The sequence below is a fragment of the Electrophorus electricus genome, chromosome 17, assembly GCF_013358815.1.
Source record: "Electrophorus electricus isolate fEleEle1 chromosome 17, fEleEle1.pri, whole genome shotgun sequence".
Classification (NCBI taxonomy): Eukaryota; Metazoa; Chordata; class Actinopteri; order Gymnotiformes; family Gymnotidae; genus Electrophorus; species Electrophorus electricus.
In genome coordinates this window covers 10,345,270-10,362,797 of record NC_049551.1, presented here as the reverse complement: position 1 = coordinate 10,362,797, position 17,528 = coordinate 10,345,270, and the positions used below count along the sequence as shown (strand labels likewise).

Sequence of the window (17,528 nt, the reverse complement as noted above, 5' to 3'; positions counted from 1 at the left end):
CACTGCAGCCTCTAGTTCCACCTAGTCAGCTGGGATCTGACTTTCAGGAAATTGAAAGCACACTTTAGAGCACTCGGTTCCTTACCAGATAATGATGCCATTTTTCACAGCCAGACTACAGAGAAGCATTCCTTTTGGGGAGTGGAAGAGTTATCAGCACCTCTCAGAATTCCAGAAGAAGTGTTGGCAATGCTTTTTTCTTCCCTGTTGACCCTTTGTGTTAGTATTACCTTGAGTCCTACTTTCTTGCCATCTGTATGAAGTTGAAAAGGTCAAAGCAGATTTGGTTTCACTGGTATTTAATGGAGAGTTGTGCTCAGCTTATCAATGCTTTGTTGAAACGCATTGGTGCATACCTGTGCAGCACCTCTGCATTTGATATGGTTCACAATGAGGGATGAATTTATGATTTCATCCACCTAAGCTAAGAAACCGCTGTAAGGATTGTAGATCTGGGTAGCTGCAGCAGCAGGAGTTTTTCTGGTTTCACTGTCAATCGTTTGCTAGATACAGTGTGTCCCAAACATTTTAGCAGTTTTAAGAAAGTGACACTTCTGTAAACTCAAGGTTGGCTACTTTGAGGCTCTCAAAAACTGTTTACAAGTTTTTCAAATGTTGCTGTTTGGTTGAAAACTAGATAATGACATCATCTATGGTGCAAAGCAGAGAAAACATTCTCCTGGCTTTCTCCCCATCAGCTTTTGAAAGGTGCCTCCAGCATCATTAAAACTGAAGGGTTAAAAATGAAAAAGGCCAAAATGAGCGATGAGTGTTTTTTTCAACAGCACTCACCCATTTCTGCCTGATAACATGATTCCTAGTCAACACTTCTGGCATGATTGGCTCCATGCGGAGATTCTGAAATGTTATGCACAGTTGGCACTTGACAGGTCTCGTGGGGAGTACCGGCATGCAGCTGATGATAATAAAAACAAAATCTACATTCTGACCTCTTTCTTCATGGGAGACCAGAAGTGGCTCTTTAGGTCAGAAGGGTGTTTTTCCCTTTTTTTTTTTTATTATTATTTTTTTCCCTGTACTTTTTACGTTGCTTCACCTTAGTCCAGCAGCCCTTCATGCAATCCAAGTCCTTTTCAACAGCTCCACTGTACTTACCCCTGACCCTCTTAGGTTTCTATACCCCCTGTTTTTGAGTCAGTCTCAGTGATGGTCACAGTAGTGATCATCTGTAGTGCTGCATTCACATCTTCCAGCAGCCTTTAAGGTTCTTCACTGGGTCTGCAATCTTCGTTCTCAGGTCAGCCTGCTAAATTTTATCTCAGGTCAGCACGTCTAGTGTTGTGCTTGGGTTTGGGTGTCTGTGTTGTAGTGGAAAACGGGGTAAGACGAGCCATGAGCCAGTGGGTAATTTGACCTCTATATGGGCATCCATACCCAATTTTTCTCATATGGCCCTAAATGTAGTTTGCATTCTCTATTTACATCTTTCTGTGGAAGTAAGAGCAATGCAGATGAAGTGGTAGACATTTTTTCACAAAACAATGGTTTTTTTGCATGTCACAGTATTTTTTGCATATCTCACATCAAATGCAATTTCCATGTTTTATCAGTATATATTGACGAACTGACAAAACATGTGACTGAATTAGCAGAAGTGTAGCTGTGGGCAGCAAGGCTAAACACTTTTCCCAAAATGGTGGCTGTGGGGTAAACTGAGCCTTGGGGGCAAGTTGAACCAGTGCTCCATCTGACTCCCTCAAGTTTATGTGAAGATAAGTAAGATATGTGGTGTTTAAATTGATGTTGCATCCTAACAATGAATTACATTATATTTCAGGAATTACCTCTGAACAGCTGAGATGCCACAGAGGCTCCGCATTCCTGGGGAACAATACTTCCTATTTCCTTGCAACCTACACACGTGGAATGTTGAATAATTTTTATAATTTTTTATAATTGACTTACCCTGACATGGGGCAAGTTGAGCAACAAGACCACTTTTTGGGGGGATCCCATATTTTATCTATTTGAGTTAGGTATACTGGTACGGTTTCAATCGATGGTACACATCTTGAAGTTGTTTTGTATGAAGTAGCTTTATTCCTGCCTCATATTCCCTTGGTTATAGGTCGACCTAAGTGAAAAACAGCTCATCTTATCACACGCTGCCCTATACATGGGGGGTGGGGGGCACTATTGTGTTGTATATGTGGGTGTATATGTATGGTGGTGTTTGTGTGTTCTGTTTGTGGGTGTGATGTGATGTGTGTGCTCTGCCCCCCTTTCTCTTCCTGATGGAGATCCTGCAGGGTTGGGCAGCTCTTCTTATGAAAACACAATTTCAAAGTCAAAATATACGTGACATGAGTTAAAGATGTATGCCACCAACTTCTGCTCTCAGAGTACTATATATATAAGCTGCCTTGTTGACTGGGTTTTCTATTTAGTGTCTAAACAAGCCGCAGCTAGTCCAGGATACAGCCACAGGACTGATTAAAACCCAAACATCTCATCATATTGGTCACAGTCAGTGCACTGGCTGTTAAAGTTCATAAAGACTACAAAATACTACTTTGTATTTTAGCTATTCCAACCTATTATCCAGTATGATTCACCATGGGTGCTACTGTCAGTTTCTTAGTAGTACCTACTGCTGCTGTCCCTCGCTGTCCCTCATTTCAAGGTCAGTGCATGAACTGCAGATTTGTTGCACCAGGGTTTCTACTAGTAGTTTTATATCTGTATAATATCAAACAGGCACTAGAAGGCCCTATATACATGCTTCAACCGCAAGCTACAATCTTATTGAATTACATTGAAGTGAAAAATAGTGAATTATATTTTTGTTAATTTTTTTAATAGCAGAATAGCTATAACCAAAACCAAATCATCTACAAATAAAGTTAAATCTGTATGCAGATGTCCATTGTATAAACAGTTATCTTAAAGCAGACTATGTAACATGAATAAAAGATTATATGTTGTTTTTTTTTATCAAATGCAGAGTGGCGCTGGACCACTGCAGGATGCTTCTCTCAGCACATAGTGGTTGAGCTCTGCTCTGGTGCTTTAACTTTCAAACATCATCTCCCATGCTTGCACTATGCGGCAGCCAGCCTGTATCTGTGACTGTGATTCATTTCACTCTGTGACCCCGAGATCAATGTGAGCTGAGCAGAAGGCAGTTTTCCCTGGTTTAAGACACTCTGTTTCCAAGGTGTCATTAACATTGTCATTTTGGACGGTAGTTTCTCCTTGGACGGTGTGGATAAAGCTGCATTCTTTCTGAAGGGCACACAGGAACATGATGACCTCAATACCAGTATAAATCCTTACTTTTGTCTGGCATTTGCATTCCTGGAAAACAAAATAAGATTTAACTCGGTGTAAGAATAGGAACGGCAAACTAAAGTTTAACGGAGCTGCAATAAAAAAACATCTCCAGTGTGCAGTCTAGTTGTTCCCGCTCATGTTTTTACCTGCAGTCGCATATATCCCCTCTTTATATCTCAGCTACATGTCCAAAAACCAGATGGGATGTTGAATAATAAATGAATGAATCCTAGCTAATTCTAGTAATTCTATCTGATAGAATAAAAGCCTTTCTGTGTCTTCAGTGTAAGATCCCCTGAGCCAGGACCATTAATGCAAAATTGAAAACTCACCCAAATCTCTGTAAGCGCTCCCAGCACCCCACTCAGGCTCCATGTCAGGCTTAGAGGTGTGGGTGACCATGGCACCCCCTGTTGGCCGATCCGTGTGTAGGAGATGGAGGAATGAAGATGGACTGCTCTGTGGTACGCTAGGCTGTCGGTACAGTAATGGGGGCACCTCATAGCTGGACCCCTGTCTAGTGGGGTAGGTCCAGGAGCCAGTGGGTATTGTGGCTGGACCTATGATCACTCCCTGAGTTTGAACTGTTTCCTCACTGGAGGAAGCTTGGCTCATGCTGGAGGTGCTTGCAGATGCCAGGCTCTTAGACCATGACGGAGACCACGAGGTTGGAGTGGACACATCTGGAAAGGGAATCAGATATTACATATGAATGATATTACATAACTACCAGTGGCATCATGATCCAAAGCCAGAATTCCTTCAACTACCATGGTCAGACAGTAATGAGGAAGGTTTGCCGTTTCAATAAATTAATAACACCTTTCAGCCAGCAGAGGGCGATAGTTCGGCCAGTGAGCCCTGGTGAAAATGTAACTTGTGGTCTTTTTGAGGGAATAATAAATAGAGGCTTTCTAGTGATGTCGGATTATGTCCGAGGATCCATTTTATGGGGGCCCCATATTACTTTCCCCTTCTTTCCTAAACAGAAATTCATCATGCAGCATTAACACACCAGATTTGGAAGACCTCTGGATCTCCCTGGACTTGGTGCTGAGGTCTTTTGGCATGCTGGTCTTGTTCAGAGCACGAAAGAAATGTTCGTCCACCACTGTGTTGATGTCCCCATGGTAATAGGTGAGAATGATGCTCTGTGAAGGCCCCCGGGTCTGGTCGCGAGGCACACCTGCGCCCCCCTCTTCCATCTTCCCCCTACACAGTCTCCTAAGGTTAAAACTGCCATCAGAGTACTCAAAATACAGCAAAACATACACCCCAGAGCGGTTTATATCTTTGTTTATGAGAGGACATTACAAAAATAACATTTTAATGCAATTTTTTATTCATATCGTTTTAAATGTGAAATTTAATGGGGGGAAAGTTTTTTTTTGTTATCATTACTCACAAATACACACAATGTGGTCATTCATGACAATAAAAGAACAGCTGCAGCTAAGAACTGATCGTCCTTGAAAAACGTGCGCAGACCTACTCACGGTGGTGCTTCGCGACGCCACTGGACTTGCTCAGATCCACAGAACGCTTTTAGTTACCACCATGACGCGCTGGAAGATTTGATATGAAACGCGTCTGCAGTCTACAGCTCCCGCAGCTCTCTACAAAAATCAACGCGACCTCACGTTTAGTCTTCGCCTGATCCCCGCCTAGTCATAACCGATACCGCAGCTACGCATCACACCGCGTGCATTTCAGATAAAATGCGGCCGGGCTAGTTCGACCAGAGATTCATAAATGAAGTTGTTTTGACAGCGAAATGAAAATGTAAAAATAGCTCTCACACAAGCCTCTCATTACAAGGTAGAATAACTAACTGCTCGAGGCACGACAATTGATATGTCAGAAACAAGATCACAAGCTTATGATGAAGCAGGTTTAGATTGGATGTATTCAGTGATATTGATTTACTGACTACAGTATGCAAAACTACCTTACAGAACACGTGGATATGTTTTCATTTTACAGATCTGTACCTGCAGAGAATATTAGATTATTATACCACAAACATAACTTAAGGACCAAAGTTCTACAGTGGCAACCACCAAAGTCCTTAACATAAATACAAAAACCCTAAACGCCACGCTAACCACACATAAAGGGGATATAAAATTCTATAGACACTTACACAAATTATCTTTTATTATAAAATAGTTAACAAGTATGAGCCAGGTATAATTTTCACTCAGAAAATAATAAACATCAGCTTTTGCTTCCTAACACTTCTCCAGTTTTTTTGAGATGGCAGAACACAGACAGGCAGACACACAAAGATGGCAGATCTTACGCCCCTCAGGCAGACAGACATAGGTAGTGGATGGCAGTACTCCCCTCAGTGCTATTTAGGTTTGAATGTTTATGAAACTTGTGTTTCTGTCCTCTTTCAGACCTATGCCTCCTCATCACTGCCTGCCAGGCTGCTGTCTGTGGATTCCATGCCTGCTCCTTCCTGCTCTTCTTTCGGCTGCCCTGTGGCCTCTCCCATAATGCCCCCTGCAGGTGGGACCTGTTCTGCCCCTGCCCCAGGCTTCACTGCCTGCTGGGAGGTGGACAGTTCCTTTGTTTCCTCAGAGTCCTTAGGCGGAGTTGCATCCGAAGCCGTCCTTGGGGCTCTCTCATCATCCAGGAAAGCAGACCAGCCCTTCAGCCGTTCCTCCCGCTCACGCGTCGTCTCCTCCACCTGAGAGACCAAACCAGCAGTAGAGGAACAGAGAGCAAGTTGTCAAAGAGGAGAGAAAGCTAGGATTACGACACCAGATCACGGGGGGGGTGAACTGTTCATGTCTTCAGCAGACAGTGTGAAGGTAGCAGTGGGGTTTGCAGTGTGTGTAGCAGGAGGGTTAGTGTATTGCTTCTGAGTAACATCGCAGCAATTTCAAACAGTGTACAACAAAAGCATGTAAATCTCTTGCCTGGTAATCGGTGACTCCATCCCACAGGTTTGCGGCGAGCTTCCTCCCCCCAAACCAGCGTCCATCCAGTGCCACCTGGCAGGCATCTGCTTCTTCTGGCTCTTTAAAGGCCACAGACGCCACACCGTCAGGGTGCCTCTGTCACACACAAACACAAAGCACAACTCAGTCGACTCCCCAGGAGGACACTGCAATTGTAACGGCATCGCACCTGTTAATATGGGCCATAATTTGCTGTTTGGGTTTTCATTCTGCTTGTCATGGTTCTGCTACGACATAAAAATCACAGTCAAAAGGGGACTCAGCCTTGGAGCTGCACAGAAAGAAGGAAATCCGAAACTCACATCAAAGAGGATAACCTTCTTCACCTCCCCGAACTTCTCGCACTCAATCCGCAAGTCGTCCCGATACTCGTTCAACACCAGTGGATCATCCTAAATAAAACATAATGCACGGTTACTAAACCTCCCAAACTCACTGTTATTTATAGGAACCTAGATAGTGATGTCAACTCTTGGCCTGTAGCTACTAAGATTCTCCTTGTCTTGTTGGTTTTCCTGCTACAGTGAGGGTGAGAGGGTTCCGCAGGAAGGTGTGTCTGCATCAGGAATGCAGTTAGACCTGGAGTGCTCCGATAGTCATCTCACTTATCCAACCCTAAGATTAACTGAAAACTCAAATATAATCTTTCACAGACACCCCAGCAGTGCTATGCTAAGAATGAGAAAATTAGCATTACCACTCAGAACAAAAATAAATAAATAAATAAATAAAATCGCAGGAAATTAGGTCATTAGCAAGAGTGACATGCAAGTTTCACTAAAACTCTATTTTTCAGGGCATGTTTAGTTGCGTACAACAAAAGATTGACACACTACGGTCATTTGCACGCGCTGCTCATAAATCCACCTCCGCCAATACCACCAACAGCCCCCATCTAACCCTGACTGCTGAAAGGAGTGTCACCTCAAAGTCTTTGGGGTGAAACATGTTGCGGATGATGACCACACGCTCATGCCTCTTCCGCACCTCTCCCTTCTTCTCTGGCCTCCAGTCCAACTGCCTGACATCACAACCAGGAAACAGCAGATTAATCCTCTACAGCAGGCAATGATTGCATGATTGCAGCCACCAACTGTGACCAGTCAAAGCACTAGAACGCCATCTGTTGGACAAGGCTACAAAGACGCTGTGTGCCTTCATAAGGTGGTGTTTCTGGCACTCCATTAAACAAAAGGTAAGGGGTTAAGGCATGGCGTTCCTTTCAAATTCACAAGCGGAGTTCAACAGGTACTAACGATATAAAGGTTTGGAGCTTCAATTGCCTTCTTTACACTATCCCAGTTTAGACTGATTGTGATAAACATATTAGGGGCTAAAACAATTTTCTCTCTCAGCATATGCAAAGAACCACCTGTTATGGTAACAGGGACTACACATGGTGTGGGAGAGCACCCAGAGGGCATGGGAGGCTTGCATGACCTGTTTCTGCTACTGGAATAACTGAGCTCTGTAAGGCGTGGCTCTGCAGAGTACCTACTTCTGCTGTTGCTGCAGTTTCTTGCGGTATTCTTTGTTTTTCTTCTTCTTCTTGCTGGCATCATATTGGCCCTTGAGCTCAAAACGAGCAGCTTCCACATGCAGCCGGTAGCCTCGCACCTCAGAGTCATCCAAGAGACGTTCCGCAAGGCTGACAGACTCCCTCTGAACATAAAAACATGTATCCAGTTGTTTGATTATATGTGGGAATGTGTGTGTGTGTGTGTGTGTGTGTGAAACCAACCTTAAGGTAGCAGCAGAGACCATCTCCTTTCTGATTCCCTTCACTGTCTTTATATAGTTTAATCTTGTACTCCTCTGTCATTGGATCCCTCATTATTATCCCACATTTAGACATAATATCCACAAATTCATCAGGAGTAATATCAGGTGGAAGACCTATAATACACAAACATTAAAATAAACCTTTTCTCTCTCTTTTTTTTTTTTTTTTTTTTTTTAAGTTGTGCAGAAACTAAATGTTAGTGGATAACGTTTGCCATAAGAAGCTGAGTCCGTTGTTATTTAATCAAAGTCCACATGAACATTGAGTAAAACAGAATAGAGCCCTCTGTGCCAGTGCAGATTAGAGGACTCTGCTTACCTGACACATATACGTTTGTGTTTTTGTCCTTCTCAATATCAAACCAGCCTGTAAGCAGCAACAGGAATTTTGAGTCACTTAAATTTCTCAAAAACAAGACAACAAAAATCCAAAGTTTATTCAGATAGCAAATGACCCCCTCCCCTACACCTGATACACCAATACCTCCTCCTTGCCTTGCAAACTCACAAATGACTCACCCCAATACACGCGCACCCTGCGGGCACACTCCCGAACATACGCGCACGCACACACACCTGGTTCTGCTTTCCTCTTCTCCGCCTTCGCTTTGACTTCTGTAGGGTTGGCCACCTCAGGCTTTTCTTCAGGCTGTTTTGTTTCCACTGCTTTGTCTGGCAGAGTTTCAGTAGGTAGAGCTGCTGCAGCTGTGTCAGGAGCTTCTCCCTCACCGAAGCCGTAGTTTGCTTGATACGCAGCAATAAAGTCTTCTGTTATCTGCACAAAAAACACATTTGTTAGATAGTCTAAGGATGGTGATCTAGCAGGCATCATAACCTTGGGCTGATGACAAAGACACTTCACTGAGGATCAGCACACAGACAGGATATATACATACGCATCTGTCCATTGGCAGATTTATTCTTATTATCACGCTGGTGTAAAGTTACAATACCTTTGGAAACCATGCTTTCCTGTCATGGTCCCAGTCGTACACTGTGCCATCCTCAGGGTCCACGTAGGTGTATGGATCGTTTCCATCTCCCTTCCTCTGGCCATACAGCTCTTGCATCCGGAGCTGGTCGTGAAACTCCTTATTTCCGTCCGAGTCTCCACTCATCTGCAGTGCAATAAGACAAGAGCGCTGTTTAACCGCCTACCAGTCACGCACGCAACAATTCACGCCAGACAGGGCTGTCCATTTAAGATAGGATTTCACTGTGTGCACATTTTCACCTTTGCGGGAATTTTTTTTATTTTTTTTTGCGGGAGACCATCTCGCAACTTTGTGATTGTATTTAGCCAACGTTAGCTAGATAGCAAGACAGCTCAAGTTGGCCATTTAGGAGCGAATACGTAGCAAATGAAAGCGAAGTCAGTGAGTTCCATTTAGTATTTTGAGAATCAATTTAGCCAAAACATGAAGAACCTAAAATCTAAACTTCGCTAGCTAGGTAGCAAGATAACCAACTACTTATAATGCACATCGATGTACAACCGCTAACGCTAGCTAATTAGCATAGCCAGCGCGCCCGCTCAGTACACTGAGCGGACTGCACAACTTCTAAATATATTGGCTACCGCTAACTATCTAGCTGAATAACTAACGAACACACTGTGTCCATCTATCTTAGTTTATCGCGACAATGCGACGGAATTCACAATTATGCTGAACAGACAGCGATCAGGTTGATATAAAAGAAAACATACTTACCTCTGTGCGCTGAAATACTCCGTTTTATGTACTTCCGGCAAGTCCATCCCTTTTCTTATTCCTGAATACAACTGTTTAAAAATCTATGGTTCCGATAAAGTCCTGGCTAACCTTGATCATGTTCTATGTAGTTTTTCAGAGGCTATAGTAAGCATTATAACCTACATTCTAATGATGCAGTAGTTCATTATTTTGAGAACCCCCTTGTAATAAAAAGTTCATAATAATAGCAGAGACTGCTTAAGTGACACGGTATCGGGAGACTTCTAGGCTCAGTGTCGCCTAGTTCGTGTAAACATAGATGACGAAGCGCAGACATCCAAAGGAGAGCTATTATCCCTTATGATATGCACTGTTTAAATAGTAAACCTTTTTATTTTTATTTTTATTTATTTATTTTTTAAAAAAAAGGAGTCTATTAAAGTGTTTCGTGTTGTACACTATTTAATATTTACAGTTCATTAGAACATTGGGTAATGATGGTTCACATTTTTGTGCAGTATTTGTTAGGCTAATCAGACTGCAATTATATTTAGGAGTAAGTTGGGGTGCAACAGATATATTATTCAAATCACATGATCGAAAAGCTGAAGTTACTACAGACACAACAGCATTACACACAACTGATTAAAATCACACACAGTTTCACTTGAAGTAAACGTCATTGCTGGCACCTGGGAGCCAGGAATGTATCTCAGTTCCACCAGCACGAGGGAAGTGTGTGGCCTGTGGGGAAGGGGAGGGTCCCAGCTGGGCCCGTGGTAAAACTAGACCCCGCTGATACATCACGCCTACGGAGAAATAACAGTCATGCAGAACTTTCATACATAACTTTGATGTTTCTAGATAGATGACTGTAATGATCGCATGACAAAACTGGTGCACAAAATACACAAATACGGTGTGAAACTGGTGAAATACTTGGTAAAATATGACTACAGTAAAAGTAGAAGTACTTTATATATAGCTCTACAAGATGATACAACCACAGTTCCTCACCTAGGTTGGGTCTCTTGGTGGAGACTTGCCTCTGGCTGCAGTCTGAGGAAGCTGATGAGCTCTCGGTGGAGTTGGATTTATTGGATCTCACTGATGCCACCATGGGAAACGTGGGAAATTGGTTGGCTTTGGGTTTGGCGACAGCTGGTGAGGTGTGGCTCCAGTCTGAAATAAAGTGAGGAGGTGTTTTCACTGATTTAGGTTTGTATTCATTCATTTTAATTCATGCTTCAGTTCTGGTCTGATTTGGTTCCTGGTGATTTGGTTGTTGTGTGTCACCTGAGTACTCTTGCAGTTTAAAGTGTCCTAAGCACAGATGGATTCTCCACTGTTTACGTACGTTGTCCTTCATTAGACAGTGAAAGACAAAAATAAAGAATCCTGGAACATATTAACAGATCATTCAGATAGATCACGCTCTCCTCCAGACCATAGCCTATCCCAGCGCACTCTAACTATCATCTGGAAATAAAGCCAATGTGCTGCCTCACCTTGCAGACTGTTGAGAATGGAGAACAGGTAGAGCAGAGGCACTTTGGCGGGTCCCCAGGTGAAGAAGGCCACGGCCCAGGTGAGGCCGAGCAGCAGAGTGAGGCTCGCCATGCCACGGAGCTCCTTCTGGATGCCACTCTGCATGCCGGCCGGCTGGTTTGTGTGCATCTTCCTGATCTGGACCAGAACCACCAGGAATACAGATGTATTGCACAGCAGAACGAGACTCACATAGCCAACCACTGACACGTAGAAGACAACGTCATCCTGTATCCAGCAACTAAGAGGAGAGAGACGCAACAAGTGAACTGAATTGTGTGCATTTTTACAACTTTTTGAGAAAGTTGCTCCTTTAAATCGGAAACAGCAAAACATCCATAAATTACTCACAACATCTCAGAGTTAGCCAAAGAATCACCAGTAGAAGCTACATCATAAGCATCCTTTTTCACCACCAACACTAGACAGCATATTACAAGAGGCATTCCTAGAGCAAGAACCATCATCAAAAACAATGAGATAATGAGATAAATCTGTTATGTCTAGTTTTACTGTCTCAAATAAAACAAAACCACTGCACTCCTACCCCAGCCGAAGATGCAGAATTTCAAGATGTATGAGGGAATATAGACATTGAAAACTTTGACGAGGGCAAAGTACATATTCACTGCCTCCAGAAACATCCACGTGAAGGACGTCAACAAGAAGTAGTGTTGAGCTGTTGCTATGGCAACACAAAGGCCATAGATTCCAAAGGAAGAGAGCCAGGAATTGATCAGAAAGATGAGATTGAGGCCAAGCAGAGCGATGGACAGATTTAACAGGATCTGGGATGGATGGTCTCTTCTCAGCTTCCTGTCACAGTTCAAACACAAAATAATGGGAAGTGGAAGGATATGTAAGAGGAGATAATGTATTGTAGAAATCTCAAACATAAATTAAACACTCGTGTAGCTGGTCATGAGTCTACTGAACAACAGTAAATTGATTGTAGATGTTTGTTAAGTGTGTGGCTTATGGTGGAGATATGTGGTTCTCACTCGAGTAGAGAGTAAGTCAGCACTGTGATACCCAGGAAGAAGGATGAGATGCCACAGCCGGTGTATGTGATGACTGTGAGGATTTTCTCATTTTCCTTATCAATAGCAGTCCTGGATACATCCTGAAAAACACAGCATTCCCCATAAGTGTGGGGAGTGTGGGTGTGTATTAACCCTGAGTATTCCCCATGACCATGCATTAACACTGAGTATTCCCCATGACCACAGACTAACACTGAGTATTCCCAATGAGAGAGTATAAACACAGAGTATTCCCCACAAGTGTGTGTTAACACTGAGTATTCCACATGAGTGTATATTAACACTGATCATTCCCCATGAGTGTGTATTAAGCCTGAGTATTCCTCATAAGTGTGTTTTAATGTTCTTTTAATGTGTGTTTTAATCTTCATGTCCTGCTTAGTCAGAAGAGAAGTAAATTACAGAGTACCAGAAGCACTCCGAAGTGGGTCAGGTGGTCACACATGCAGGTGGTATAGTTGGTGGTGACGTTATATTCCCAGCAGCCCATGCGACTCCACCCCCCTCGACCCCCTAAAGCACAGCCCCAATGCACAAATATTCTGAATGTACACTATATGGAGTGTAGACTCCATGGACACAAACTCCATCAGAGATCCACACACAAATTAAACTGAAAGTATGCAGAATTAAAGTGAAGACATTGTAAGAGACTGTAGTAACTAACCATTTTTATTGAAATCCCAGTAGGCACACTGAACACTTTTACCAAGCTGACAAAAAGGGGAATAAGACAAAAGGATTATGTTGTTGTTGGCACCTTAATTATTAGATTTTTAAGGAGGCAGACTGCACTCACTATATCTGTGTCTAGATGGTGCAGAGTTACTATCACAGGCTCCTTCAGGCCTTTGATTGGCTTTGTGGCATTAATTACACTTGCAGACACCACGTATGTGTTCAGGGTTTTTCCTTTCTGATTGTCCTAGATGAAAATAGAAATAGTTTTTTTAAGTGAGTACATATTTTTAGCCAAATGACTTGTCATTCATATCTCCTGTTACCTTATGCTTATAATTCTACCCAGAAAAAAACAGCAAAACAGTTATAGACAGATATACAGAAAAATATACTCAATTAACATTAAAGAGTGCAGGAGCGCCAAAAAACTGGAACTGAACGCGAGGACTGGTGTGGTTGTTCTGTGGGAGGCTGCAGCGCAGAGCAGCAGGCAGGGTGATGAGAGCCACTGTGCTTTCGTAGGCTTGCTGGTTGATGTAAATCTTCACCCAAAACACAATATAAGCAAAGGTGATGCCCTGCAAGCTGCTCAACGATTCTTAAGCATTCATTATAATCATATGGCATGGCGTGGTTTTAAACTGACTCCAGGCATTTTGGCAGTCTACATACCTCTGGGTGGGGACCGTTGTTCATCGAGGTAACTCCAAATGTAAGATTGTAGAAGTTCGTTGTGTCAATTTTGACCATGGACAATGCTAGAGTTTGAGTCACTAAACTCAAAGAACTTCCATTAAAGTTGGACATTCTGTCTCCAACCATGGCTAAGATGTTTAGAATGCTGCACACAGGAGAACAAGCTGATAAGCCTAACAAATGCTTATTTTAGAAATTATACATATACACTTTTGTATATACATACATACATATATACATACTACAAAACTCCTTTTAAACAACTTATTCCATTTTGGAACAATCTGGAAATTTTGTAATGATACGGAAATGTATTCTAACACAGTTGTTTGTAATATAATAGAATTTGCTTGCTAATTGTACATCTTGAAGCATCACGCTCACCTATTAGTGAAGGGGTGCAAGTTGCTCTGTGAGTCCAAGATGTTTGAAGTGATGTTGAGGACGACCTTGCCGAGTGCAGGGGTGATTACGCTGACTTTGAGCACAGCCTCCAGGGTGGTGAGCATAATGAGCAAGTCGTGTGGATCCATAGTGGCCTGCTCTCTCTGCATGTCCATTAACATCAGCACAACATCCTCAGCAGTGTCTGCGAGAGGAGACAATGGGGAGTGCAATCAAATCCTCCCTCAATTACTAACCGATGATGGTTGGTTGCCCTTGGTGCAATTCTATCTCCATTGTAATTAGGCCCGGTGTGTCACAGGTACAAGGCATTGCATACAGGAAGTCTACTCAAATCTAGTCAGCCATATAGTTCTGCAAATATTTTGGTAGTAGGGTTTTTCACTATTAACTAATGTAGATGGAAAGCAAAAAAAATCCATTAGAATAATATAAAAGCTCAAAAGAATTCACCATTTGTAACTTCAATCTGTCCGAGGTCTGATATAGTGTGCACCACAGTGGGACACTCGTGCAGGTCTTGAGCTATCCAGACAGCTTGGTTGGTTGCTGCTCCCAGTGAACTGCACACATGTAGTGAATGTAGGATTAGACTTGCAGGGTTGCACTTCAAATGGCTCAAATTTAACTGGTACCTTGATTTGACAATAATTTATCCTTGATATGTAATCAATAGATATATTCGCTTGCTAATGCAATACTGAGTTCAGACTCTGCAAGGTTCACTCTCTCTTTATATCAGTCTGAGACAAAAAGCACTCTTCCCAGCTTCCGCTATAAAACTAAACAGCAAATGAATTAGGCAGGCATCCTGCTGCTATCTTTAGTCTGTGTTTGACAAATTAGTTTATGACAGATGACAGAGCTTCAGATAGAAAGCACATTTGAGTTGGATCAGCAGTCCGAAGACTGTAACTGAGGATGTGGAGGGCTGAAAAGCCTGATTTCATTATTAATGAGTCATTAAACTTCACATGACAAACACTAAAACATCTGTAATAAAATCTGTAATGCTTGTAATCTACCAATTTACCGATGAGTGCACCTATTAAAAATCAGTTTGGCTATCTTGAAATGACCACAGTATTTAAAACCACGTGAAGCAGTGATAATAGGAAATGTCACAACTTTATTATACTTTATCTGTATTGCATAAAATATAAAATTAGAATATTTGTATAAGAATTGTGGCATAGTAATATATATAAACCAACACAGATATAAACATGAAACATATAAAGAATGTATTTTCATTGGAAACGATATTAAAGCTTTGTGTGTAGTGTTTTGAGTAGTGATTTCCTACCATTTGCGGGATGCTATGTGACCTGGGTCTGCCTTACAGGGCTGCTCTTGGACATACTCTGCTAGAGTCCTGGGCCAAATGTAGAGGCCTTTCCGTGTCTGCTGGACGTGCTGTGGACAAAGCCCAGGATCTTTCCAGAAAACACACAACCCCCCCACACACCCCACGCATCCAACTATGATTGAAGCCACCATGCCACCAGAAAGTATTATATTGATCATTATGGATCATGAATTTTCAGCCAAAAAAGGTTTGCATTATTTTAAAAAGTTTCCTTTAAGTTTGTTTGTTTTTATTTTATGTAAGGAAAGCAACAATATTTAACCAAAAAGACCAGAGAGACAAGATGACACAGCAAGCCAGTGACACAAATACACAGCAACGCAAAGACATAGCAACACAGAGAGACAGTCACATAGAGGCAAATAAACACAGAAGCCGAGCAACACAGGCACAGAAACACAGGAGCACACACAATGACAGATATACAAAGGTACAGAAGCAGAGAGACAAAGAAGAGCAGTGACTCAGACGTACAGAGACACAGAGGCACATTCACAAAGACAGAGACACAGAGAGACAGACACAGAGGCACATTCACAAAGACAGAGACACAGAGAGACAGACACAGAGGCACATTCACAAAGACAGAGACAAAGAGACACAGAGAGACAGACACAGAGGCACATTCACAAAGACAGAGACACAGAGAGACAGACACAGAGGCACATTCACAAAGACAGAGACAAAGAGACACAGAGAGACAGACACAGAGGCACATTCACAAAGACAGAGACACAGAGAGACAGACACAGAGGCACATTCACAAAGACAGAGACACAGAGAGACAGACACAGAGGCACATTCACAAAGACAGAGACAGAGAGACAGACACAGAGGCACATTCACAAAGACAGAGACACAGAGAGACAGACACAGAGAAATAGAAGTGGAGAGACATAAAGGTGAGAGATGCAGGAGCAGATTTATGGCACAGAGATACAGAAGCAGGATTATGGCATAGAGGTATAGGGACACATGGCACTTTATGGCATATGGGCACAAAGACACAGAGGTAGGTTTTATGGCATAGGAACACAGCAGTAGATTTATGGTACAGAAGCCTGTTTGACTGTATAGAGTACATACAGCCCAAAAACCCCTGCCTGTGTGAAAGAAGACATATTTATACAAATCTACTACCAATACGGCAAGATAGTTAATCATTCCAAGCAAACTGAACCTCTAATGTAATGTATTTACGTATGTATGCTATGTGAATGCTGTCTAGCTCAGCTGCCAGACTGAAACTGCCGTTGCTGTATGGCTCCCATAGCAGGTTGTGGATCTGCCTCCGTGTCTCTTCAATATCAGCGCACTTGGGCACAAGCATCTGAAATGTACAGCTGTGGTTGGGAGCAGGAAATGGGCTCAGTCAGACTATTCAGTTCAACCACTGTGTACAATCCTATTAAAATAACACCATCACTGCTTCCATCAGTTTGTCTCATTTTGCTATGAATTTCGTCTATTTACATAATGTTACATTGTGAGGTTCCTCACCTTTCTTCTAAGGTTAAAGAACGCTGCAAGGAAAAGCAAAATCTACTGGTTAGTGTGACTTACGAGAAGAATTACAAAGTGAGAACAACACAGATCCATAAAATACACCTCATTAGCACTGAACTGGGCTCATACCACTGATTGGCTCCCTGTTTCGTCACTGCACTCCTCCAAACTGCAAGACAGAACACAGTCACACGAGCATGCCTGTATCTGGAGCGGAACCAATGGAACAGCTTCATGTGGCTGCCGATTAAGGAACGGTACTGACCATGCTACTCTTGTTTTTGGGGATGTCATTTGGAAGTTCAACACGGATATCCCTTTGCTGGACAGAGTTCCATAAAGCTGCAGAGAGAGGAATGCCCACAAACATGGATGTCAAGGTAAGGCCCTATTTTTTAGATTTATTTGATATATACAGGTGTTGCATGTGGGGGCTCAGTTACTTGTTTGCTCATGCTTACCCAAGTCTGCACAATGTTCTCAGGGTCCCTGTCTGATCCTTTAATGGTTAGTGTCATACTCACCTTGAAAAATCTGTCTG

The 17,528-nt window shown here is 42.6% G+C and overlaps 3 protein-coding genes across 3 annotated transcripts; all 3 read right to left on the bottom strand.

Annotated features, from left to right (window-relative positions):
* Positions 1-2,889: 2,889 nt before the first annotated feature.
* si:ch73-52f15.5 (transcription cofactor vestigial-like protein 1) lies at positions 2,890-5,329 on the bottom strand. The gene is made up of 4 exons (XM_027008611.2): positions 4,783-5,329; positions 4,310-4,518; positions 3,627-3,977; positions 2,890-3,318 (listed from the first exon to the last, which is right to left on the bottom strand). The coding sequence occupies exons 2-4, from the start codon at positions 4,497-4,499 to the stop codon at positions 3,275-3,277; spliced, it is 585 nt and encodes a 194-aa protein (XP_026864412.2). The 5' UTR covers positions 4,500-4,518; positions 4,783-5,329; the 3' UTR covers positions 2,890-3,274.
* Positions 5,330-5,433: 104 nt separating this feature from the next.
* On the bottom strand, positions 5,434-9,840 carry htatsf1 (HIV-1 Tat specific factor 1). Its single transcript, XM_027008597.2, has 10 exons — positions 9,758-9,840; positions 8,999-9,163; positions 8,622-8,820; positions 8,365-8,412; positions 8,005-8,159; positions 7,762-7,925; positions 7,188-7,284; positions 6,566-6,655; positions 6,222-6,359; positions 5,434-5,989 (listed from the first exon to the last, which is right to left on the bottom strand). The coding sequence occupies exons 2-10, from the start codon at positions 9,161-9,163 to the stop codon at positions 5,699-5,701; spliced, it is 1,347 nt and encodes a 448-aa protein (XP_026864398.2). The 5' UTR covers positions 9,758-9,840; the 3' UTR covers positions 5,434-5,698.
* Positions 9,841-10,233: 393 nt separating this feature from the next.
* On the bottom strand, positions 10,234-15,577 carry LOC113576369 (adhesion G-protein coupled receptor G6-like). Its single transcript, XM_027008420.2, has 14 exons — positions 15,419-15,577; positions 14,566-14,675; positions 14,092-14,296; positions 13,684-13,852; positions 13,413-13,553; positions 12,998-13,255; positions 12,740-12,843; positions 12,289-12,410; positions 11,835-12,103; positions 11,639-11,735; positions 11,248-11,528; positions 11,036-11,137; positions 10,757-10,921; positions 10,234-10,548 (listed from the first exon to the last, which is right to left on the bottom strand). The coding sequence occupies exons 7-14, from the start codon at positions 12,818-12,820 to the stop codon at positions 10,403-10,405; spliced, it is 1,263 nt and encodes a 420-aa protein (XP_026864221.2). The 5' UTR covers positions 12,821-12,843; positions 12,998-13,255; positions 13,413-13,553; positions 13,684-13,852; positions 14,092-14,296; positions 14,566-14,675; positions 15,419-15,577; the 3' UTR covers positions 10,234-10,402.
* Positions 15,578-17,528: the final 1,951 nt, after the last annotated feature.